Here is a 22841-nt window from a genome sequence, read left to right as displayed (position 1 = left end):
TGAACCGTGTCACTATGCATTTGTCTCTTTCATCTCATTGACTCTGAAATCAAGGACTACACAAGCAGACTTCCAGAGTTTTTCTCGTATACAAAGAGACAGTCAAAAGACAATGAAGAAACTTTAATCTTCATCATATTGGATGATCTGTATTTTGTGCATGTTTACGGATGGAACAGGAATATTGTTGAAGGTTTTGCGATCCAAACTAACGCCAGGAGATCGTTGCTTGTGGCTTAAGAGTCTTTTTTTATGATTGTTTGACGTGTCTGAGGATTTTTGAAGGTGTCAGTCATGAATCCGCTGTGGAAAGTCTATAAGAGTAAAGTGATGAAGACTCTCAATCCAGACATGGAGGAAGAGCCAGTGGAAGAGGTAAATCTACCAAATCTTGTACTGTACTGGTTCAACATGGGGGTATAGTTGGTGCATAACATGTTCATGAGCTTTTTTAAAAATCAACATCAAAATTGTAGCTAAAAATGGAAATAAGGAAGGTCAATATTGTGCAACTGGTCACCACTTATTTGAAGTTCTTCATCATTTTAACCACCCTTTTACCTTTATAATCTCATGAAAGCTGCATGGATAATAATTATGATAATAAAAATGAGCAGAAAGGTATACTGCATGTCAGCTGTTCCAACACATCAGTAAATAACCTTTAAAACTCTGCATGAATCAGCTTATTGTAATTATAAACACAATACTACTAATAAACAATTTTATGATTGAAATATCAGTTGAGACAAAGATTTAATGCAGTACAATATTCGGAACCAATTTGAAAAATGATACAATTGGAAAATTCTAGAACTTTGTAGAAGTCCTACAGCTCACAATAGGAGGAGTATGTTAACCAACAGGATGACAATTAAGTGTTTCAAAACTCTCATAGCTCCCACTGTGGGATTTCCTGTTACTGTACAGTAGCAATACTTTATTTGAACACAATATAAGTAAGGGTCTGATACAAAATGACTCAATATTCATTATCCAATAAGAACTTAATTAAATAAAAACCTAAAAAGCATGTAGGAATTTCAGCTTATGCAGCAAGATCTCATTTGATTCTCGTGAAAATGGTCGGATTATCAAAGAAACACCTGAAGACATTCCATTGGCCCATGAGCATGTGATCACATGCATTCAGTACTATTCAGAAGAGATACAACTTTACTTATTAAATAATGTCATAAAAAACTTTTTTTAATAAACGTTTTAAGTGCATTGAGTGAGACACATTAACATCAATTCTAAACAAAGGAAAGTTGCTTCTGTTCCTTTAAAGACTATGACTATAAACTCTGATGTTTATCAAAGAGTTTCAGGATGCATATTTTCAGTGTTGTTTTAAGTGGGAATTTGACCCAATTTTCAATGGCCCTGTAACTGGATCTCGACTCTACGGTAGGATGACATTCCAGTGATTGATTCGAGGCAGATATTACCATCAGGGTGTGTTCAGCTTGTTGGCAGATTCCCCACATTTCTCGCCTGTTTGTTTGGCTTCTCTTTTACCAGCGAGCTTGCATAGTTTCCACAACCTGCTATAACATCATATGTTGCCAAAAGACTGCAAATAAAGGAGTGGTAGTGGTAGCTTCAAGGGCGGTTGTAGGCATGGGCATGGGTGACATGGGCAGCTACCCGGGGCGGCATTTATTGCGGGGCGTGTCCCCCCCCCTCCCCTTTGGAGGCATGTTGAAGCGGGTTTCACCCAGGGCACCAAACAAGCTAGAACCGCTACTATGGGTCACTTAGTTTGACTTTGTGGTGAATGAATACTGTGACTATTCCTCGAGTTGCTCCAAGCTCATTTAATACTTTTAAATTAAAATTTCATTTATTGTATTACATGTACATTTATCGGCTTGAAGGAATATTCCGGGTTCAGTACAAGTTGAGCTCAATCGACAGCAGTCGATTGTGTACCATAATGCTGATTACCACAAATTATATTTGGACTTGCCCATACTTTTCTTTAAAAAAGCAAAAATCAGGGTTTCAGCGAGACACTTACATTGGAAGTGAATGGGGCCAATACGCAAACCTTGTAAAACTTATGTAAACACCACAACAGTATGTGTTATCATGATTTTAGTGTGATAAAATCACTTACGAACCGCATCTGTGTAATGTTATATCCAATTTGACAACTTCAGAGCCATGACGATGTAATATCAACAAACCCTAAACCCTAAAATGATTGTAAAAATGATTTAAACAACATTACAGCTCAAGTAATACATGAGTTTAACTGAAGAATTAATGCAAGTGCTTTTATAAAATAGTAAGCTTCACATTTCTGCTTTTAAACCCTCCAAAAATTGGCCCCATTGACTTCCATTGTAAGCACCTGTAACTTAGATTTTTTTCTTTTTTAATTTTTTTTTAAGAAGCTTGTGTGGGAATCAAAATCATGCCAGAAATGGTGTCGTTTGAGCTTAAGTTGTACTGAACCCGGAATATTCCTTTAACAGACCAGCTTTTATCCAAAGCCACTTGGAAATAACAACATTACAAACATTCAGTTGAGAACTATAAGAGTATCGCTTAACATACATATGTATGTGACATCATTATTTGAATTGTATATAATGTATTAAAGATATTATGCATATAATAGTATTAAATTGAGCTTGAGTCAGATACACACACATACCCTGTTGACATTCTCATGGGAAGGATTTTGATGTAGTATCACTAAAGACCCCAAGAGGGAGACAAAATGTTAATGTTGGTCAGCTGGAGTTGTATGTAGTCTGGGGTTGTATCTGTCTCCTCCAAAAGTTGAACATCATTTGTCTATTAATGTTTGTCTCTGAAGGTCTGTGAAATAGCCGAAGATTTGACACCTATCCAGTCCGATGAAGAACCCAGTGCAATGTCACAGCTGGCCAGGAGAGTAAGCATCTTTCACTGTAAAAGATGTATATATATATATATATACAGACAGATTATTTGTCAGTGTGAGACAGATCCAGCAGTGCGTCTCTGTGCATATTATTCCTCCTCAGATGCAGGGAGCCGGGGCGAAAGGCTGGAAGAGCGTTTCAACCCTCTTCAACAAAGATGACGAGCACCAACTTTTGGAGGCCGAGAACCAGCCTGCAGCTGATCAGTGAGTATTATTCTGCGTTCCATTCAACATAGAAAAAGTCCAACTTCATCCTTGCAAAGGTGCAACAAATAGGCACTTGAAGTCAGATTTCCAATTTAAAAGGACAGTTCACCCAAAAATGAAAATTCCCTCATCATTTACTCATTCATGCCATCCCAGATGTGCATGACTTTCTTTCTTCTGCAGAACACAAATGAAGATTTTTGAAAGAATATCTCAGCTCTGTTTTTCCATATAATGCAAGTGAATGGTGGCCAGAACTTTGAAGCTCCAAAAAGCACATAATTGTTTTTTTTTTTTATCATAATTTTGTCATATATGATCATTTTCCACCCTGTCTCTGGCCCTCTATCTGAAATGCTCGGTTTTGGTATAAGCGCCTCCTTAAAACTTCAATGCCCACTGTTCTGATTGGTTAACATTGTGCAGCCTCTCAAATAGAGCCATATTGGAAGCTCAATCGGAAGAGAATGAACCAACTCAACAACATTAGAAAACTACATTTCAGGGGTTACACATAAACCACATCCAACACATAATAACACTCAATATATTGGGGGCCTGAGTATCTCAGTGAGTATTGGTGCTGACTACCACACCTGGAGTCATGGGTTTGTATCCAGGGTGTGCTGAGTGACTCCAGATAGGTCTCCTAAGCAACCAAATTGGCCCGGTTGCTAGGGAGGGTAGAGTCACATGGGGTAACCTCCTCGTGGTGGTGATTAGTGGTTCTCTCAATGGGGCGTGTGGTGAGTTGTGTGTGGATCGTGGCGAGTAGCATGAGCCTCCACATGCTGTGAGTCTCCGCGGTGTCATGCACAACGAGTCACGTGATAAGATGTGCCGATTGACGGTCTCAGAAGCGGAGACAACTGAGACTTGTCCTCCGCCACCCGGATTGAGGCGAGTAACAGCGCCACCACTAGGACCACCGCCACCACCGCTTCTCCTCTTCAGGGTTGTAACTTAACACCGCATCTTTTAAAAGCAGCCTGAGATATGCGTCTGTGACAGGCCTCGTCTGTCTCCACTTCAACTGTGTGACTGACTGAGAACCAGTGAGCGGGTCCAAGGGTGCAGTGATGGAAAAATAGGTGTTGCATATGCAGATGTATTTGTTCCTTGTGATGTCACACGTTCCAAGAATTCCAAACATATTTCAATGCTTTTATAGTACAATGACCTCTTATATGTCAAAAGATCAAGGAAAGTTAGAATCCTCATGTCACGACCACTTTAATACTTCATAATTACTCAGCACAGCTGAATAGCATACATTTTCTGATGGGTCAGTTACGCGTGACAGCAGTGTGTAAATGCAGTCGACACTCTCATCTCTGTGATTCATACAGACATCGCTTATCCCATGTGAAGCGACGGTAAACCTTACAGACGTCCGTGGTAGCCTGATAAAACAATTTTAGATGAGACATTTTTCTTTATTTGTGTGTAAGTGAATAAAAGTCCATTATAGAGTTGTATCTGAATGATTTAATGTCTGTTTACAGTCCATTGGCAGTGAAGCCTGAGGAGCCTCCAAGACTCAACAAACACAACACTGGATTCTGGGATAGTTTTTCGACAAAGTGGCACCAAGCTGCCGCGATGAAGCAAGCGGAAGCAGAGGCCACCTCCACAATGGAGGGAGAAGGCGACAGCAACCAGGAGATGGGGAACGAGAGCAGAGAGAGTGCAGGAGACGTGGAGTATCAGACCGGGCAGGAGGGTGATGTGAGTGAGGGTGGAGGAAGCAGCATAGGCAACAACTTCTCCAAGTATTCAACACTGGGAGGAGGCAGTGAAGACGCACCCACTTTCAAGTGGAACTTTGTCACTAGTAAACTGGCTGAGCTGAAGACCAAAAGCATGGCCAAGAGCAACTAGCCAACTCGTAAAGAAGGGGAGGGCAAAAGGGTACTAGAGAACTAGAGAAGAGTTAGCCACAGTGCTTGATATGAGCCTTATGTTAAGAGACATAAAGATGAATTTAAAGGTTCATTCAACACTATGAAGGTTAAGTGCTTGTGTTAAAGTAGCTTTCTTTTTAAAATATCGACCATTTATGCACAAGTTATTTTCAGAATAATGACATCAATAGAAACGGGCATAAATCAATCCCTTGAAAAGAATTGAATGTTCTGACCTCAGAGAAAAACGAGTGGAAAGAGATCCCCTTAAAGGGATAGTTTATATAAAATTATTTATAATCATTTACACACCCTCATGCCATCCCAGATGTTTAGACTTTCATTCTTTTGCTGAACACAAGCAAAGATTTTTAGAAGAATATTTCAGCTCTGTAGGTCCATACAATGCATGTGAATGGTGACCATTACTTTCAAGCTCCAAAAATCTAATAAAAGTGGCATAAAAGGAATCCAAATGACTCCAGTGGTTTAATCCATGTCTTCTGAAGCGAAGCAATCACTTTGGGTGAGAAAAAGCTGCATATTTTAATAATTTTGAACTATAAATCTCCACTTTAACTTTCAGAATGTGAAAGTGAAAATAGAGATTTATAGTAAAAAAGGACTTAAATATGAATGTGTTTCTCACCCACACCTATCATATTGCTTCTGAAGGCATGGATTGAACCACTGGAGGTGTTAGGATTACTTTTATACTGCCTTTATGTGCTTTTTGGAGCTTAAACAGAAACAGATGCATATTTAAATCCCTTTTAACTATAAATCTCCACTTTAAATTTCAGAATGTGAAAGTGAAAGTAGAGATTTATAGTAAAAAAGGACTTAAATATGGACGTGTTTCTCACCCACACCTATCATATTGCTTCTGAAGGCATGGATTGTACCACTGTAGGTGTACGGATTATTTTATGCCACCTTTATGTGCTTTTTGGAGCTTAAACAGAAATAGATGCATATTTCAATCCTTTTTAACTATAAATTTCCACTTTAAATTTCAGCATGTGAAAGTGAAAGTAGAGATTTATAGTAAAAAAAGGACTTTAATATGGATGTGTTTCTCACCCACACCTATCATATTGCTTCTGAAGACATGGATTGAACCACTGGAGATGTTAGGATTACTTTTATACTGCCTTTATGTGCTTTTTGTAGCTTAAACAGAAATAGATGCATATTTCAATCCTTTTTAACTATAAATCTCCACTTTAAATTTCAGAATGTGAAAGTGAAAGTAGAGATTTATAGTAAAAAAGGACTTAAATATGAATGTGTTTCTCACCCACACCTATCATATTGCTTCTGAAGACATGGCTTGAACCACTGGAGGTGTTAGGATTACTTTTATACTGCCTTTATGTGCTTTTTGGAGCTTAAACAGAAACAGATGCATATTTCAATCCTTTTTAACTATAAATCTCCTTTTTAAATTTCAGGATGTGAAAGTGAAAGTAGAGATATATGGTGTTTGGATTATTTTATGTGCTTTTTGAAACTTAAAAGTTCTGGTCACCATTCACTTGCATTGTATGGACCTAAAGAGCTGAGATATTCTTCTAAAAATTCTAACTTTGTTTGTGTTCAGCAGAAGAAACAAAGTCATACACATCTGGGATGGCATGAGGGAGAGTAAATGATGAGAGCATTTTTGGGTGAGCTATCCCTTTAAGAGAAGTAATTAGATGAATAATAGCTTTTTAATAGTGTACATCACATGCAATACTTTTTATGTATTATAAATATAGAAATGCAGTTGATCACATTTTGTGGGGTGGAAGTTTACAGAATATGTGTCTGGTTCCTTACAAATTGTTTTGTTAATTTCTTTCCATGTGTCTGGTTAAACTCATAAAGACCTGATGTGAATATAAGTGTATATGCACAGTGACTGAAAGGTGCTTTGTGTCTGATTCTGTTGTTACATTGTATCATTCTCGCTCTTTTTGTTCAGAGATTTGCTGTGTTGGTGAATGAGTTGTCCTGTTATATTAAGGCACAATAAAGTTATGTTATAAAGAACAATTCTGATTTCATTTATTTGTCAGGGACAATATACATTAATCAAACACCTCACTGATGTAAATGTGCCAGACTTGGCCGATGGCTAATTTTCATCTGCTGTACCTGGGGCAGGTTGATGTCAAGGGACAAAATGATGCTCAAAATACTTCCATTTTAAATACACACAATTCATAATAATAATAAAAAAATCACCATAACACAATCAAAATCACTTTGAAACGTAATTGCATTAGAAAGAAGCGGGAAAACACCATCAAACATGCCTAGCTGCTAGCAGAATGTTTTATGGAAGGGCTTTAAGACCATATATTTGACTGCTTTTGAACCGTAGTGTATTTTACAGTCATGATACTCTCCTGAAAACAAGCAGCAACACTACAAGGCACAAACAAAGAATGACTAACTACTCTGATGCTATTTAAAGGGCAATAATTATAACCAATGATAATAACATGCTATTAAACTGGAGCAGCATTTGGCACAAAACAATGAGGATGTTTGAATGAATATACAGCTCTGATGACATTTAAATTGACTAAATAGACTTACAACTAAAACGTTAAATTAAATAATAATAATAATAACAACAATAAACTATATACCCTAATTTCTATTCTATTTTGATCTGCTGCAAAAGAAGACTAAACAAATGCCCAGGGAATGAATCACTGAATCTTTATCTGTATATTTACATCATCCGTCTGAACGAATCAATTCACAAGGATGAATCACATTTTCCAAGACTACAGATGTGAGAGGGGATACTTAATGACAGCATGTGCATTCGTACAGCTGTATATCTGCATACGTAAACAATGTGACGTTAAAACACCACTGTCAGGTGTGCTATGGAAAATGATCAAACTCCACACCTTTTGGAGAAATTTGCCATTTTGAAACCATAATCGGTCACTTTTGTGATTGTGTAGAGCAATGATAAATGTGCAAACATTCTTGCGCAGAATAGCTCTTAAAATAATAATAAACGTACATGGTTTAAAAGTAGTTTTAGATATTATTCTGGAAAACAAGCCAAAACATTTTTGTTCCAGTGTATAATGTGCTAATGGCACTTTTCCACCGCACGTTGCGGTTCGACTCGCCTCGACTCGACTCGCTTTACTTTTCTGAGCTTTGGAGCATTTCCACTGCAGTTTAGTGCCGCCTCAACGTGCGTGTGATTATAGGCTGATCCTCATAGTTGCGCCGCCTCTACTGCCGTAACATCATCTTAAACATAACACAAACGGACCAAAACAATAACAAGACCGCTAGCTGTTAGCTGCTAGCTCATTGTGCTGCATAAAGCAGTTGTTGCATGGTGATTTTACACATGTGTAACAGTTAAATTGGTCTGGTTGTTTTAGAAGCTTCCAGAAGCTGATCAACTAAATAAAGTGAAGCTTTAATGCAGCGTATAGAGTTAACATATAGAGTTAACGTAACAAAACGTACCATCCTCCATTGTGGATCAACGCCAGTCCAGGGCACTCTCTCTCCCATTGCTCAGTTGTTGCTCATTGTTTAGTTAGCATCCATTTGGTCGAACCACTTCCACTTTTCCTTGATGGTTCTGCAGTCACTTAAGTTTTTTGTACTTTTCCCGACACTGTTGGTGGGTCCGTGTGCGGCCAACAGCTGAGACACTTCCTGAGAGACTTTTTCGTTTCGCTCATCGCTAACGAGTGGACCGTCTACACCTCGATTATTGACCACGGCGTGGTTTTGCGCACAGCCATTTCTTTTTACAATTTGAAAGTCACGTGAACAAATGATACGGCTATCGCTGTTGCTAACTTTAAAACTAGCATGTCGCGTGTTAGAAATCCAGTGACGCCGGTAGTGATGATTCTCACTGACCAATCAGTGATCTGCAGGGTTTTGACGTCACATTTAGTATCGGCTCGGCTTGCTTGGAACCTCGACCGAGGTGGTACTAAAAAAGGTACCATCCACAGTGGAAAACCCCCCAAAAAAGCGAGCAGAATCGAGTTTAGTCGAGTTGTACCGTGCAGTGGAAAAGCCTCATATGAGTACACTCTCTCACTTCGATCCATCTTTAACTCACACAAAACAAACTTTCTGTTCTTTATAGTGCTGCGTATCACCGATTTTCTTCATGATAAAATACACGCAGTGAACGTGACACATATATTATGATTCACTACATCGCGAGCCATCACGTTATAATTTAGCTGCAGCAAACACGCACGAGCGACGAGCGACGAGAGTGTGCATCAGCCGTGCTTCACCCGGTCACTTCATAGACGCGGCGCTGAACGCACAGAGCGCACAGACCGTAGACATTCACACATAAAGCCACCCTCCTCTGTCGACAGACATGCCTGGCAGCATCTGTGGGTGATTTGGGTTGTCTGAGAGGGGCCCGCGACTCACCGGTGGAGGTAAAGCTGGAAGAAAATCTGAAAAGTGCCACACAAACACTCGTATATATTCATTTCCTTTCTCCCTTTCTGGCCTGAGGCCAGGTGTGGTTTCCCATGTTGAGACAGACCCAAATGCATTTACTGAGAAGTACTATGGAGAACAAATGTTAGCAGTTATTGAGGTAATTGTTGTTGAAGTTAAGCTTAATCATTGTGTAAATGTTGTATAGAAATATAGTATTGTATAGAAACCTGAATACAATCAGGCAGAATCACACATCATACATACAGTTTTGCATATATACAGTGAAATGTATTTGTTTTCACATATCCCAGCTGGGGTCAGAGTGCAGGGTCAGCCATGTTATGGCTCCCCTGGAGCAGATTGGGTCAAGGGTCAAAGGCGGTGGTGGGGATTGAACCCCCAACTTTCTGGTCAGTAACCGCTGAGCCACCACTGCCCCTCTGAAATGCTAGTTAAGTGTGGGAGCTGTAGGGAGGTGGGTGCCATTTTTGTTCAACCTTTTATGTTTTCTCCTGTGTTTTGGTTAGTGAGGGAGGTAGGGAAGTTAATGTTGTTTATTTGCACTTTCTTTGTTAGGTAAGTTAGTTTTCAATCCCCAACGGATATTTAAGTTTTGGCCTTTGCCCCCTCCTGAAGCCTTTTTGACTTCCTTTTCTTGTTTTGATTAAATACTTTGTTTGGGATTTTAAACTCGAGTGATCATTGAGTGCTGGGATGGGGGATGGGGGAAGGGGAACCTCAAACCTTTTTTAATTTTGTTACTCCGCCCCAACCCTAGACTGGCGTGGAACGTAACACATTTAACACATTCATGATGACTCTTAAAGGTAAGTGAATGGATTCGTGACATGGACTGTTTTCCCATGACACTCATTCACAAATCGATACTGATTTAGCCATTTGTGCATTTCCAATGAATATGAATATTGATGTATGAGGTCTTTCAGATGTGATAAGATATGACCAAAGGGGCAAATCAAACACTTTTGAACAACTTGGCAGATGAGATGCAGAAAACACGGATGGAATCACATAATCGAGTCATAAAATGGAATTGACTACAAAACTTTGACATTTGGGATAAAATGAATTTATAAATGCACAATTAATCAAATAAAAATAACGATAGGTGCTAGTGTGATGATTGAAGCACAAAATAATGAGAATTAATTAAGGAGAGTCTGCATGTGCTGTACGCTTCAAAGTGAATGGGTGAAGTTGGCTGCTCATGCCCCATGTGCTCACTGTGTGCATAGCTGCAACCCGACCCGAGCCCGACGGGACACGAGAACCTGACAGGTTTCAGGCCGGGATCGGGCCAGTTTTTGAAGTAGGACTTCGGGTTCGGGTCATTTGTAATTAATGAAAAAATAAACAGGCTTACCGAACTTGTTTTATGCGTGCGGTCTCACTCACAGTTAGGGGCTGTTCACACTGAAAGTGCTTTTGCGAGCGTCTGTTTTCCTATGTAAACACATGCTGGAAGAATGTCTTTGCCATTTGCACAGCGTCTCGCGCAGTTTAACACCGTTAAATTTTAAATGTAATTATTTGCACTGCGTCTAGATTGTTTTTAGCACAATTGTCACAAAGATTTAATGCTCTGAACAACTTCAGGCTGCATAGAGGGAACTGTTGCATTGTTTAATATTATTCCGCATTGTTCTGCACCAAGTGAAGTTTCAGCAAATAAACGATGATTTTCCCTTCTGCTCTAGTGTACTGAGGGGCTGCTGTGCCTTGTTAAAACTGTGTATGTTTACTGTTATAAATGTCGCTAAATACAATTTATATCCTCCACAAATTGTGCCGTTGTGATTTCATGTGCTACGTTTTTCCCACCGTGTCCGATATTAAAATCAGTGCGACACACTTCACAAAAGGCGTGGCCATTGTCGATATACATAGGTTTGAGAGATATGACGTTAAATTCTCCCATCCAGATGTTGTTAGATTTACATGTATATTTAGTTTTTTTCACCGGAGCACCAGCTGAGTCTTCTCCACCCATCTACCAGTGCTGCTTGATTAAACGTCCCGCGCCTACTACCTGCGCAGATATCAACAGCGCAACTGGGTTGTAGGTTGCCAGGTTGAGGTCACAAATGGGTTGAAATTTGTATGATGTGTCAATTGTGTGAGTAGGATGCGTTTCATACAAGATCTGGCAACTGGACCACCTTGGAATAATATATTGATGTGATTATTCATATAATGTGGTTTTGGCCACAAAAATGAGTTTCCCAGGAGAAATTACAAAACGGGAGGGGGCGGGAGATCTGTGTGAAATATGGGAGACTCCCGGGATAGAGTCGCCCACATGGTCTCTGGTACTGGTTTCATTTTAAGGCACGTGCAGATCTCTAATAGCAGATGACAGCGAACAGAGCTCTCATTTACTGTAAAGTGGGCAACACATGCACACTATATATTTATTTAATAAAATTGCAGCTGTTTGCGGTTTAATAAGCACATTAAGCCATATAGCGAACTGCTTATCCGGAGGTAAGAAGCAGGAGGTTTGTTTGTTCATCAAAAACAAACAAACAGCATGAGCATCTGTTCGGTTTAATGCCAAAATAAAAGCTCTATTTAATGAGACACCTGAAATTGAATACAGAAATATATTACAACTGTATCGTAAAATATAATATTCAATGTATTATATCAATGTAGTCCTAATAAATAATATTTACATTACATTTAAGCAATATCTCAAAGCTCTAACCTTATAATCATGAGTTATTGTGATGGTAAAATGAGCATGCTTATCGAATTTTACAAGGGCAGAGAAAACACTTTCAATATCTTTTCGCTGCTCGAAGGTCCAGTTCAAACTCAAACGTAGACATTGGTCTCGCTGGTGTCGAGAGTTAAAGATGACGTCTTTATGTTGATGTACTCTGTACTTGCTGCTGCCTGGTACTTCGTTGAGTTCTGTGTTAAACAGTGGGAAGATCTCGGCTATCTGCTTCTCTTCACCTTCCCTGATCTGCCCAGGCTCAAACATTCCCCTCCTGTCCAGCCTGTCAGCAACAAGTCATTAAAACAGAGTTGCATCTTGATTCCCTCATAATATTCCTCTGGATGAAGGCTCCCTTGTCTCTATTTCTGGTTTGAGCTATCAGGCCGTGTGTTTGGGATCTACTGGTGGAAATTCAGTCGTTATAGTCTAATTCATCAGGCTGATTAAAAGGCAGATTTTTGGCCATTTGGAATTTATCTGTATCGACCGATCCACCGATTCACATCTAATGAAAAATACATCACACAAAACAGTTACTTGAATACGCCTCTTCTATGATGAACATGTTTTCAATTACTGAGTTCAAAGTCGTTTTGACATTTTTCCTGGGGCTTCAAGTCAAAAATGTGATGCATTGTAGCTGTCATGTCTCATTAAAAGCTGTAACCCTTGAAAAAAGACAAGTTGGCATGAGTTGTGCTGAATAATCTTATATTATTATTTCTTAAAGTAAGAAGTGAAACCATTTTATTTAAAATATGATTATGCTTTTATCCAAAGTGACTTTCAGTGCACTTATTACAGAGACAATCCCCCCGGAGCAACCTGGAGTTAAGTGTCTTGCTCAAGGACACAATGGTGGTGGCTGTGGGGATCGAACCAGCGACCTTCTGATTACCAGTTCAGTGCTTTAGCCTACTACGTCACCACCACTCCAGTTGGTGTTCAGACTGAAGTCCAGTTGAACTTCAGTCCTACATGAATCACAATCACATCACATTACACTACATGTCATTTTTAAAGACATTAAATATGTACATTTATATATTTTATAGCATGTTTGTAGAAAATGCTATAAAAGTCTTTAAATGGGGTGACATGAACTCAAAGATACCATGTCTACGAACAACCTTTATTTGTCAGTGGATAGTGCACATTACCTGTTTTCAAATATTTTTTGTTAACTTTTATTAGTGAAAGAGTGATATATCAGTGAGGCCGATAATCTTAATCAGCCAATATTTGGCCATTTTGAGATGATTGACATCACAACTTTATGTACATTTCACTTGTCACTAATAAATGGTGTTATCGACATATCGGCATCCTACTCTATAATTATAGATATTGCCCATTGAAAACCTCATGTTGATGACCTGTTAAGCCCATAGCATACTTCTGTTTATTTCCACGCGCAGCTCAGTTTGTCTGCGTCTATGTGTAACCAGTCCTGCTTGACCCGCTCAGAGCGGGATTTGAACCGGAGTCTCTTGCATGAGAGGCGGGCATGCTAACGAGGAAGCTAAAGGCTACAGCCTCTAGTGTCAGTTGCTATTGCACCTCTTGAGGCCAGGGGAGTGAGGTTTACACATACCACACAGCTATCACGTACCAGCTGGCTCATGTTACACTCACCCCCCTAAACCACACTCCCATCCGGGTCACGGCACCACTGTAACCAGTCCTGCTTGACCCACTCCGAGAGGGATTTGAACCAGGGTCTCCAGCATTGGAGGCAGGCGCACTAACGAGGAGGCTAAATGCTTTCCCACAGAAGCATATCAACTCTAGCTTTCCCAAAAACTTGTCATACCTCTCAAATCTAATCTGTGGTTGCGTTTTTAGAGTTTTTGTGCATTGTGACATTATTTTCACAAGCTCATTTTAACCACCATCCATCCATCCATCCATCTTCAACCGCTTATCCGAAGTCGGGTCGCGGGGGCAGCTGCTCCAGCAGGGGGCCCCAAACTTCCCTATCCCGAGCCACATTAACCAACTCTGACTGGGGGACCCCGAGGCGTTCCCAGGCCAGTGTGGAGATGTAATCTCTCCACCTAATCCTGGGTCTTCCCCGAGGCCTCCTCCCAGCTGGACGTGCCTGAAACACCTCCCTAGGGAGGCGGCCAGGGGGCATCCTTACCAGATGCCCAAACCACCTCAGCTGACTCCTTTCAACGCAAAGGAGCAGCGGCTCTACTCCGAGCTCCTCACGGATGACTGAGCTCCTCACCCTATCTCTAAGGGAGAAGCCCGCCACCCTTCTGAGGAAGCCCATTTCGGCCGCTTGTACTCGCGACCTAGTTCTTTCGGTCATGACCCAACCTTCATGACCATAGGTGAGGGTAGGAACAAAAATTGACCGGTAGATCGAGAGCTTTGCCTTTCGGCTCAGCTCTCTTTTCGTGACAACGGTGCGATAGAGCGAGTGCAATACCGCCCCCGCTGCCCCGATTCTCCGGCCAACCTCCCGCTCCATTGTCCCCTCACTCGTGAACAAGACCACGAGGTACTTGAACTCCTTCACTTGGGGCAAAACCTCATTCCCTACCTGGGGATGGGATTTTAACCACAATTTTCATTAATCTAACACAGTGGTTCTCAAAGTGTGGGAAGACTGCTCGGTTCTCAATCTTCTCACTTTTAAATTTGCTGCAATGACAGAAGAAAAGAAGTACTAATTTGAGTGATTTCTTTTTCTCCGCCTTTTTATCCTTATGTGGTGTCAGGTGCGCTCACTGCGCTAATGTAAACGAAGATGTGCTCACATCAATGCCAGATTTGAACGGATGAAGAGGAAGATTTTAGTTAATTAACACTTACATTTTGGAACGCAATCTTGAAATATAGCGCACAAGTGATATGGACAACTGTGACATGTTCTTAGCTCTCTTGTAAATGGAGGAAGTGGGAGCTGGATAAACGAGTCTTTATTTCTACACACTTTTCATCACTGTTTGTTTTTAGCACACACAGAGCTTCGTGCGTCTCTCTCCCCCCCCCCATCCGGCAGACTGGACTGGCCTTTTATATCCCTCTCAGCTCTTATGCAAACACAAACAGCTGTTAGAGATAATTTCCCACAGGTGTCAATCCTTACCATTCTTCCTCTCGTGGCCTCGCTATCCACTATCGTTTGGCCATGCCCCCATCACCACAACAAGTTATTCAATTTTGGTCACGCAGGAAACATGTTGTTTCCAAGAGTTACAGCACCCTAGGATCAGCCACATTATTCCGACTCGCTGACAAGCGGCATCTCCCATCAGACAATTTGGCATAGGCTTACCATGTTTGCCTTCCCTTGTGGCGTGACTGGAAGTGCGTTGCATCAGCAGCATGGGAGATCTGAGTTAGTAATCACATGCGCATAATCGGTGACGATCAGCGATTCGGAAGTTGCATTTTCCCCTCTAACAATACATTTTTACGGCACTGATGGTTAGGTTTAGGTTTGGGGTTTGAGTTCATTCCTCTTCACTGTGTTACAGCCTGTACAGCTGAAAACAACTCACTTTAGAACTCTCTTTTGGCGCCCCTCTGTGGACACTACACCCACAAAATGGAGCTCACAGATTCCTATACGCCCAACAACACTTACAGCTTTGGCCACTGGGGGCTGTGTTTTAAATTTCAGTAAGCACAGACCGATTGTAGCTAAAGAGAAGTCAACCTACAGTTGTGAGATCAGTCTGACTTTTATGGGGCTTTTATATGCTTTTGGATCAGGTAAGAATTAAGATCCTCTCATTCCTCAATCTTGTGTTTCACTTATATACAAATGTTGTACTTGTTTGGAATAAGGAGGGTAAGTAAATGGTGACAAATGTATTTTATGATGAGCTATTGTATAGTAACATTGCTGCTCATGTCATATCACAATGTCCCCCAAAACATAGGCTTCATTTTCTACATGCAAAATATAATTTCTAAATAATTTATTTTGATTTAGGAGCAAAATAGGACCAGGACATTTTCTTGACAGGTTTCGCAAGCATGCATGAGATTTGAGCGCTGCTGCAGAGGGATTTTAATTGAATAGGGACTTAAAATGTAGTCTTTTCCTCACACAAAGCAAGTGATATTAGAAGACTGATATAACAGACCAATCGTATGGACTGCTATTATGGTGCTTTTGAATGGAAAACAGAAGCTCATCTCTTTTGTGTTAGGTCAGGTGACGTGACAGTGTGTAAATGATGACAAAAATGTCATTTTGGGGTGAACTATCCCTTTAAGACACCAGTCACCTGTTGGATCCTACTGTAGCTGTCACATATGAATGGTAAAATGGAATTTGTCATGGCTCAAATGGGAATCCATGATGTATCTGTAGAGTCCAGATTGTTTTTCGTTGGCCTTTTTCACTGCCATCAGGGGGTTTGTTTGAAGCTTGGCGCTGTGGTGGAAGGACGTATCCCTCAGGTTCACGCTGGCCAGGATTAAATACAGAACAGCTTGCCCCAAAAACTGTGGCAAGGTCACACCCCTTATAGGCCTTTGATGGGACTTCTCTCATTGGAGCGTTTTGAGTGCAGGCAAGGATACGCATGTGCACATATGCACACACACATACATGCACACACACGCACACACACACAAACACAGATGGTCTTTTCCCATGGAAAGCATATGGACTTTTTCCAGTTCTTGAATCTACATGCGCTAATACCCCCTATCTACTGTCCATCTGCCCTAACCATTCCAGAAGTTCCCTTGGACTTACCTGATCCCAGGAGAAAAATCCATTCTAGAGATGTGTGGGAACGGCTCTTTTGATGCATCCCCAATTACAGAGAAAATGGTGAGCAACAGTAAATTAGATGGGCTGCCCATCTCTGCACAAACTAGTACTTTATAATCAAGCTCTTCAAACTGTCCCTCTTTTGAGGTCAGTGTCTAAGAGCACTTTTCCATCTAGATGCCTGCTGACTGGCACATGGGTGAATCCCATGAAAACATATCTAGGTCATATTTAGTACCTTTATGTAAAAAATAAGGCTTGTTTTTATGGCCATTAAGATTGTTTGCATTTGTACAATGTACATTCTCACTACCATTATTTAACCAATTTGTTTGACTATTTTATCTTTTTTATTGTAATTCCCATTTTTCTCAATGGAGATTCTGATTAGGATCTCATTCTCTTATGGTAAAAAATAATCACTACAATAATGTTTTATTTAGTTTATATCATCATGAATTTGACCCTCCTATTGGGTTCAGAACCTGCATTCACCTTGAAATCAGTTTTGAACTCAAGCTTATAAATCATTCATATCCCGATGAGTTTCATCTAAAGTCAAGTATACAACATTAATACTTCTCTACAATCGGCCGCTATCACACTTCCACGTTCGCAGAGCGGAAGCTTCGCTTAGTAGAGTAAAACAACTTCCGCTGCAGTCTGTTTCAATGACAATGCCCACAGCAAAACCCCCAAAAGGGAGCAGAGTCGAGTCATACCATGGAAAAGCCCCATATGTGTCCCAGTGAGAGACAAAAAAGTGTGTGAGAGATGGTGATGTCCAGTTCGTAAATGAATCGTTCTTTTGAACTGGTTCTTTTTTAGTGAGCGTGTTGAACCAGTTCACCAAATTGGACTGAATCTTTTGAAACAATTCACTTCTCGAGTCAACACTGATCCACAAGTTATCTCTCGGACGTGCCTGACACTCCGATAACCTGGAGTAACATGATCCTAGAACTAGTCATACCTGCTTTTCCTAAACCTTCTTTGCAATGAACTGCTCAAACTAGTTCACAAATCAGACAGTTCTTGAGTTGACAGTACAACGAGTCGCTTTCACAATGAATTCCTGGATGAGTCGTCGCTGTGCTCTTGGAGGAATTTTGGAAGGTCGGCCACTTCTGGGAAGGTTCACTACTGTGCCAAGTGTTCTCCATTTGGAGATAATGACTCTCACTGTGGTTCTTTGGTGTTCCAGAGACTTTGAAATATCTTTGTAACCCTTCCCATACTGATGTATTTCAATCACCTGTTTGACCTTGGCATAGTGTGGCACTATGCCACGAGTGGTGGTGTAGTGGTCTAAAGCACATAACTGGTAAACTGGTAATCAGAAGGTCGTTGGTTCGAACCCCACAGCCACCACCATTGTGTCCTTGAGTAAGGCACTTAACTCCAGGTTGCTCCGGGGGGATTGTCCCTGTAATAAGTGCACTGTAAGTCACTTTGGATAAAAGCATCTGCCAAATGCATAAATGTAAATGTAATGCAAATGCTACTGGGTGAGACCTTTTGGCGAACTTCATGCAGCTGAACAAGTTGTATTTATGTGTTGATGTGATTGAACAGGGCTGTCAGTAATCAGGTATTTTGTGATGTTTATCTTTATTGGTTTCTCCACTCCGAGTGTGAGTGTATGTCTGTCTATGTGTGGCCCTGCGATGGACTGGCGACCTGTCCAGGGTGTCCCCACCTTTCGCCCAATGTTAGCTGGGATAGGCTCCAGCCCCCCGCGACCCTGTACACAGGATAAGCGGTTGACGATGGATGGATGGATGGATGGATGGTTTCTCCACTCCAGCATTTATAATTAAAAGATTGAATGTATCTACTCCTGGGAGGATTTTAGAAAACACTAAACCCTGTCTATAGAATAACAGTAAGTTGACTTTGTTTAGCCAAACTAATTACTGCACTGCTAGAACACAATTTAAATAATCAGCTAGTATAATGTAATATATTCTTCAGCTCTTTTTTGACTTGCTGTTTTTTGAGTTGTGTAATATTACATATATCATATGTTAGATAACAGATATACATTATCACTTTCTGCTGCATTTTTGCCCGAAGCCCAGGTTAATTTATGACCGTGCCGGATAAGCCCGTCAAATCTGTGGATTAGTTCTACAAGTGTTACCAACACTGCTGTAGCATGCTTCACATACAGTATCCATACCATAAACATAAGCTAAAGTTTGTGCTACAAACACCAAAAGGACCAACAAATGCCATAACCACATTACCATTTGGTTAGCGAGTGTTTTGCTTGTGTTATTGCTCAAGTTGTGTAAATCTGGTGTAGAGGAAAGCAATGAGCCCCACCCTGACATTCTTGGGGTAAAAGTATTTTGTGAGTAATTTGATGCCTCATGTCTCAACACAAGGCCAAGTTTGCTTATAAGTACTTATTGACAAGTTGATTCCATGACAAATAAATCCATTATATAATCGTGTTTCATGTTTTGTGTAAATCAATAATCCAGGTTGTGAAAAATAAGCGATTTATGAAAGCAGGCATATGAACCTGTTGGTCGGGGGTCGTGCGTTTTAGAGACTCAAGTGGTCAAATTACACTGTGGCAAACCAGGAGTAACATCAGGGCAACAGCGAGGCCGTGTTTAGACAGAGTTCAGTGCACTTTACGTTTTCAACAATACTAAACCATGAAAATGTTATTATATGTGTTAAGCATTCATATAATGAATGTTCTAGAATTGTTATATTCCACAGTTTTTAGTATGGAAACCCAACTTTGTGACTTTGTCTTCGGATGACATACAGTTTGCTCGTGTGAATCTCACACTGAATTGTTTCAAAAATTAAAACAAAATCTAATATAAAACAAAGACAATCGGAGTAAACACAAAATAATTATGTTTTTAAATGATAATGTTATTTATTGAAGCAAAAAAAAGTCCAATACCAACTGGGCCTGTGTGAAAAAGTATTTGCCCCCATAGCAACTAAATCCCCAAATCTTTGAAACTGCATTCATAATGGGGTTCAGCTGGACTAGACACACCCAGACCTGGTTACTGACAGCCCTGTTCAATCACATCAACACCTAAATACAACTTGTTCAGCTGCATGAAGTTCGCCAAAAGGTCTCACCCAGTAACATTTACATTACATTTACATTTATGCATTTGGCAGACGCTTTTATCCAAAGCGACTTACAGTGCACTTATTACAGGGACAATCCCCCCGGAGCAACGTGCCTTACTCAAGGACACAATGATGGTGGCTGTGGGGATCGAACCAGCAACATTCTGATTACCAGTTTACCAGTTATGTGGTTTAGACCACTACACCACCACTCGTGGCATAGTAGCACACTATGCCAAGGTCGAAAGAAATTCCAGAAATGATGAGGAAACAGGTGATTGAAATACATCAGTATGGGAAGGGTTACAAAGATATTTCAAAGTCTCTGGAACACCAAAGAACCACAGTGAGAGTCATTATCTCCAAATGGAGAACACTTGGCACAGTAGTGAACCTTCCCAGAAGTGGCCGACCTTCCAAAATTCCTCCAAGAGCACAGCGACGACTCATCCAGGAATTCATTGTGAAAGCGACTCGTTGTACTGTCAACTCAAGAACTGTCCGATTTGTGAACTAGTTTGAGCAGTTCATTGCAAAGAAGGTTTAGGAAAAGCAGGTATGACTAGTTCTAGGATCATGTTACTCCAGGTTATCGGAGTGTCAGGCACGTCCGAGAGATAACTTGTGGATCAGTGTTGACTCGAGAAGTGAATTGTTTCAAAAGATTCAGTCCAATTTGGTGAACTGGTTCAACACGCTCACTAAAAAAGAACCAGTTCAAAAGAACGATTCATTTACGAACTGGACATCACCATCTCTCACACACTTTTTTGTCTCTCACTGGGACACATATGGGGCTTTTCCATGGTATGACTCGACTCTGCTCCCTTTTGGGGTTTTGCTGTGGGCATTGTCATTGAAACAGACTGCAGCGAAGTTGTTTTACTCTACTAAGCTTAAGCTTCCGCTCTCGTAACGTGGAAGTGTGATAGCGGCCGATTGTAGAGAAGTATTAATGTTGTATACTTGACTTTAGATGAAACTCATCGGGATATGAATGATTTATAAGCTTGAATTCAAAACTGATTTCAAGGTGAATGCAGGTTCTGAACCCAATAGGAGGGTCAAATTCATGATGATATAAACTAAATAAAACATTATTGTAGTGATTATTTTTTACCATAAGAGAATGAGATCCTAATCAGAATCTCCATTGAGAAAAATGGGAATTACAATAAAAAAGATAAAATAGTCAAACAAATTGGTTAAATAATGGTAGTGAGGAAGTTGCTTGGTTTGGCTGTGACCTCTGTGACCTCTTCATCGGTATTCTGAATATTCACAATGGATGAGGAAATTATTTTAGCGATAATTTTCTTTATAACTTCACTCTCTCAGAGTATAAAGTGTAAATGCTGCGTTTTTTGGCTGGTTTCACATGTGCGTCACTTCCACCCATGCACGCCTTCATCGCCCACAGAGTTTCACTGTGCAAAGGTAAATGTGACCGAGCCTTTAGTCAAATTAATAATCCAGATCGCCAGTGGCAGCTTTGGAAATTTGTTTATCTATCATCAAATTTCAGTCCAAAAATCATGCTACAAAAGTAACGCTACAAGTCTTAAAATGGAACCAGTAAACACTAAAAGGCGTAAAATACAAGTTCTTCCTGTCATTGTCTTGCAAACACATTTTGACCTTCATTCTCAGGTCTCTCCTGATGTCAGAAGGTCATTAAAAATAGTCGTAATTCACATTGCAGGTTCCCGCAGATCAGTTTAAGGAGCCCTCGCTCTCTCTGACACCACAGAAGGGAGGTTACGCCTGAGAGACTGAAGTGAAAAGAGCTGTCCTCTGATTTATGACCTTCTGCTGCCATCAGATCTTTTCCAGCACCAGGATGGGTTTTGTGAAGCACCGAAACAGACCCTCCTAGAAACCCCCCTCATCACCCCAACAGTGTTAGGTTTCCAGAGCACACTTAAGTACGCTTTGAAGCTTTAGCGCAAATGTGAAGCTTCCATGATTTCAAGACCTTGTTTTCATATTGATAAATTACTTACACATTAACTTGAACATTTTAGGTCAAAATCTATACTCGATTGTATAGAAGTGTATATTTGAATATGATGCAACGGCTAATCTCCATTTTCTGTAAGTTTAAGGGTGTTGTTGTTTCACTTCATGCAGTTCGAGAGTGTTCAGCTAGAATTTTGGCTTATATATGAACACTTTAAGCAAACTCTGACCACTTTAAAGCGTGATAAAAGGGACATTTTTGGGACATTGCTAGATTTGACATTTTCTTAAGAAAATGTGAGTGGTGCTAGCGCATGCAAAATATGTCAACACAATGCTAGGGTGTTGCTATGTGGTTGATGAGCAGTGTTGCAGGTGTAATCCAATTACAAACTAATAGTGTTTTAAAAGCAAATTCGACAAGAAAAGCACATTTATTGAAGCGGGTGGGAGGGTTAGGACAAGTCCCTAACACTTTTTACCTAGGCAGAAACACCCTGGACAGGTGGTCACACCATCACAGGGCAACACTCTAGCCATACACATTCACACTCACACCTACAGGCAATTTAACATCTCCAATTAAGTTACTGTGGCAGGGCGGAGGGCGGGGCCGGGTCGAGATCATACACACCCGGTCCCTTATCAGGCAAATCAAGCCTCCGAGAGGGATAAAGGCCGACTGTGGAGGATTGTGCGGGAGAGAGAGAGAGAGAGATAGTTTACGGACATGTCCGTCATGTGTGTGTTTGTCTGTTAAGTTTATCATTAAAACTATTATTTATATTGTCGGTTCTC

The 22841-nt window shown here is 40.5% G+C and overlaps 1 protein-coding gene across 1 annotated transcript; it reads left to right on the top strand.

Annotated features, from left to right (window-relative positions):
- The first annotated feature begins 294 nt into the window (after nt 1-294).
- Nucleotides 295-5008, top strand: LOC127655769 (uncharacterized protein C1orf232-like). The gene is made up of 4 exons (XM_052143745.1): nt 295-375; nt 2831-2908; nt 3021-3124; nt 4633-5008. Exons 1-4 carry the CDS (start codon nt 295-297, stop codon nt 5006-5008), a joined length of 639 nt encoding a protein of 212 aa, XP_051999705.1.
- The last annotated feature ends 17833 nt before the right edge of the window (nt 5009-22841 follow it).

This window comes from Xyrauchen texanus, chromosome 15, assembly GCF_025860055.1.
Source record: "Xyrauchen texanus isolate HMW12.3.18 chromosome 15, RBS_HiC_50CHRs, whole genome shotgun sequence".
NCBI lineage: Eukaryota > Metazoa > Chordata > Actinopteri > Cypriniformes > Catostomidae > Xyrauchen > Xyrauchen texanus.
The sequence above is the reverse complement of the archived record's forward strand: the minus strand, read 5'-3'. Positions and strand labels throughout refer to the sequence as shown.

What these genes read in the sequence shown, in the direction of transcription:
- LOC127655769 (XM_052143745.1), top strand. Translation starts at nt 295, where the DNA reads ATGAATCCGCTGTGGAAAGTCTATAAGAGTAAAGTGATGAAGACTCTC. An exon ending in AGGAAGAGCCAGTGGAAGAG is followed by an intron (nt 376 to 2,830) that starts GTAAATCTACCA and finishes TTGTCTCTGAAG; the next exon opens with GTCTGTGAAATAGCCGAAGA. An exon ending in TGTCACAGCTGGCCAGGAGA is followed by an intron (nt 2,909 to 3,020) that starts GTAAGCATCTTT and finishes ATTCCTCCTCAG; the next exon opens with ATGCAGGGAGCCGGGGCGAA.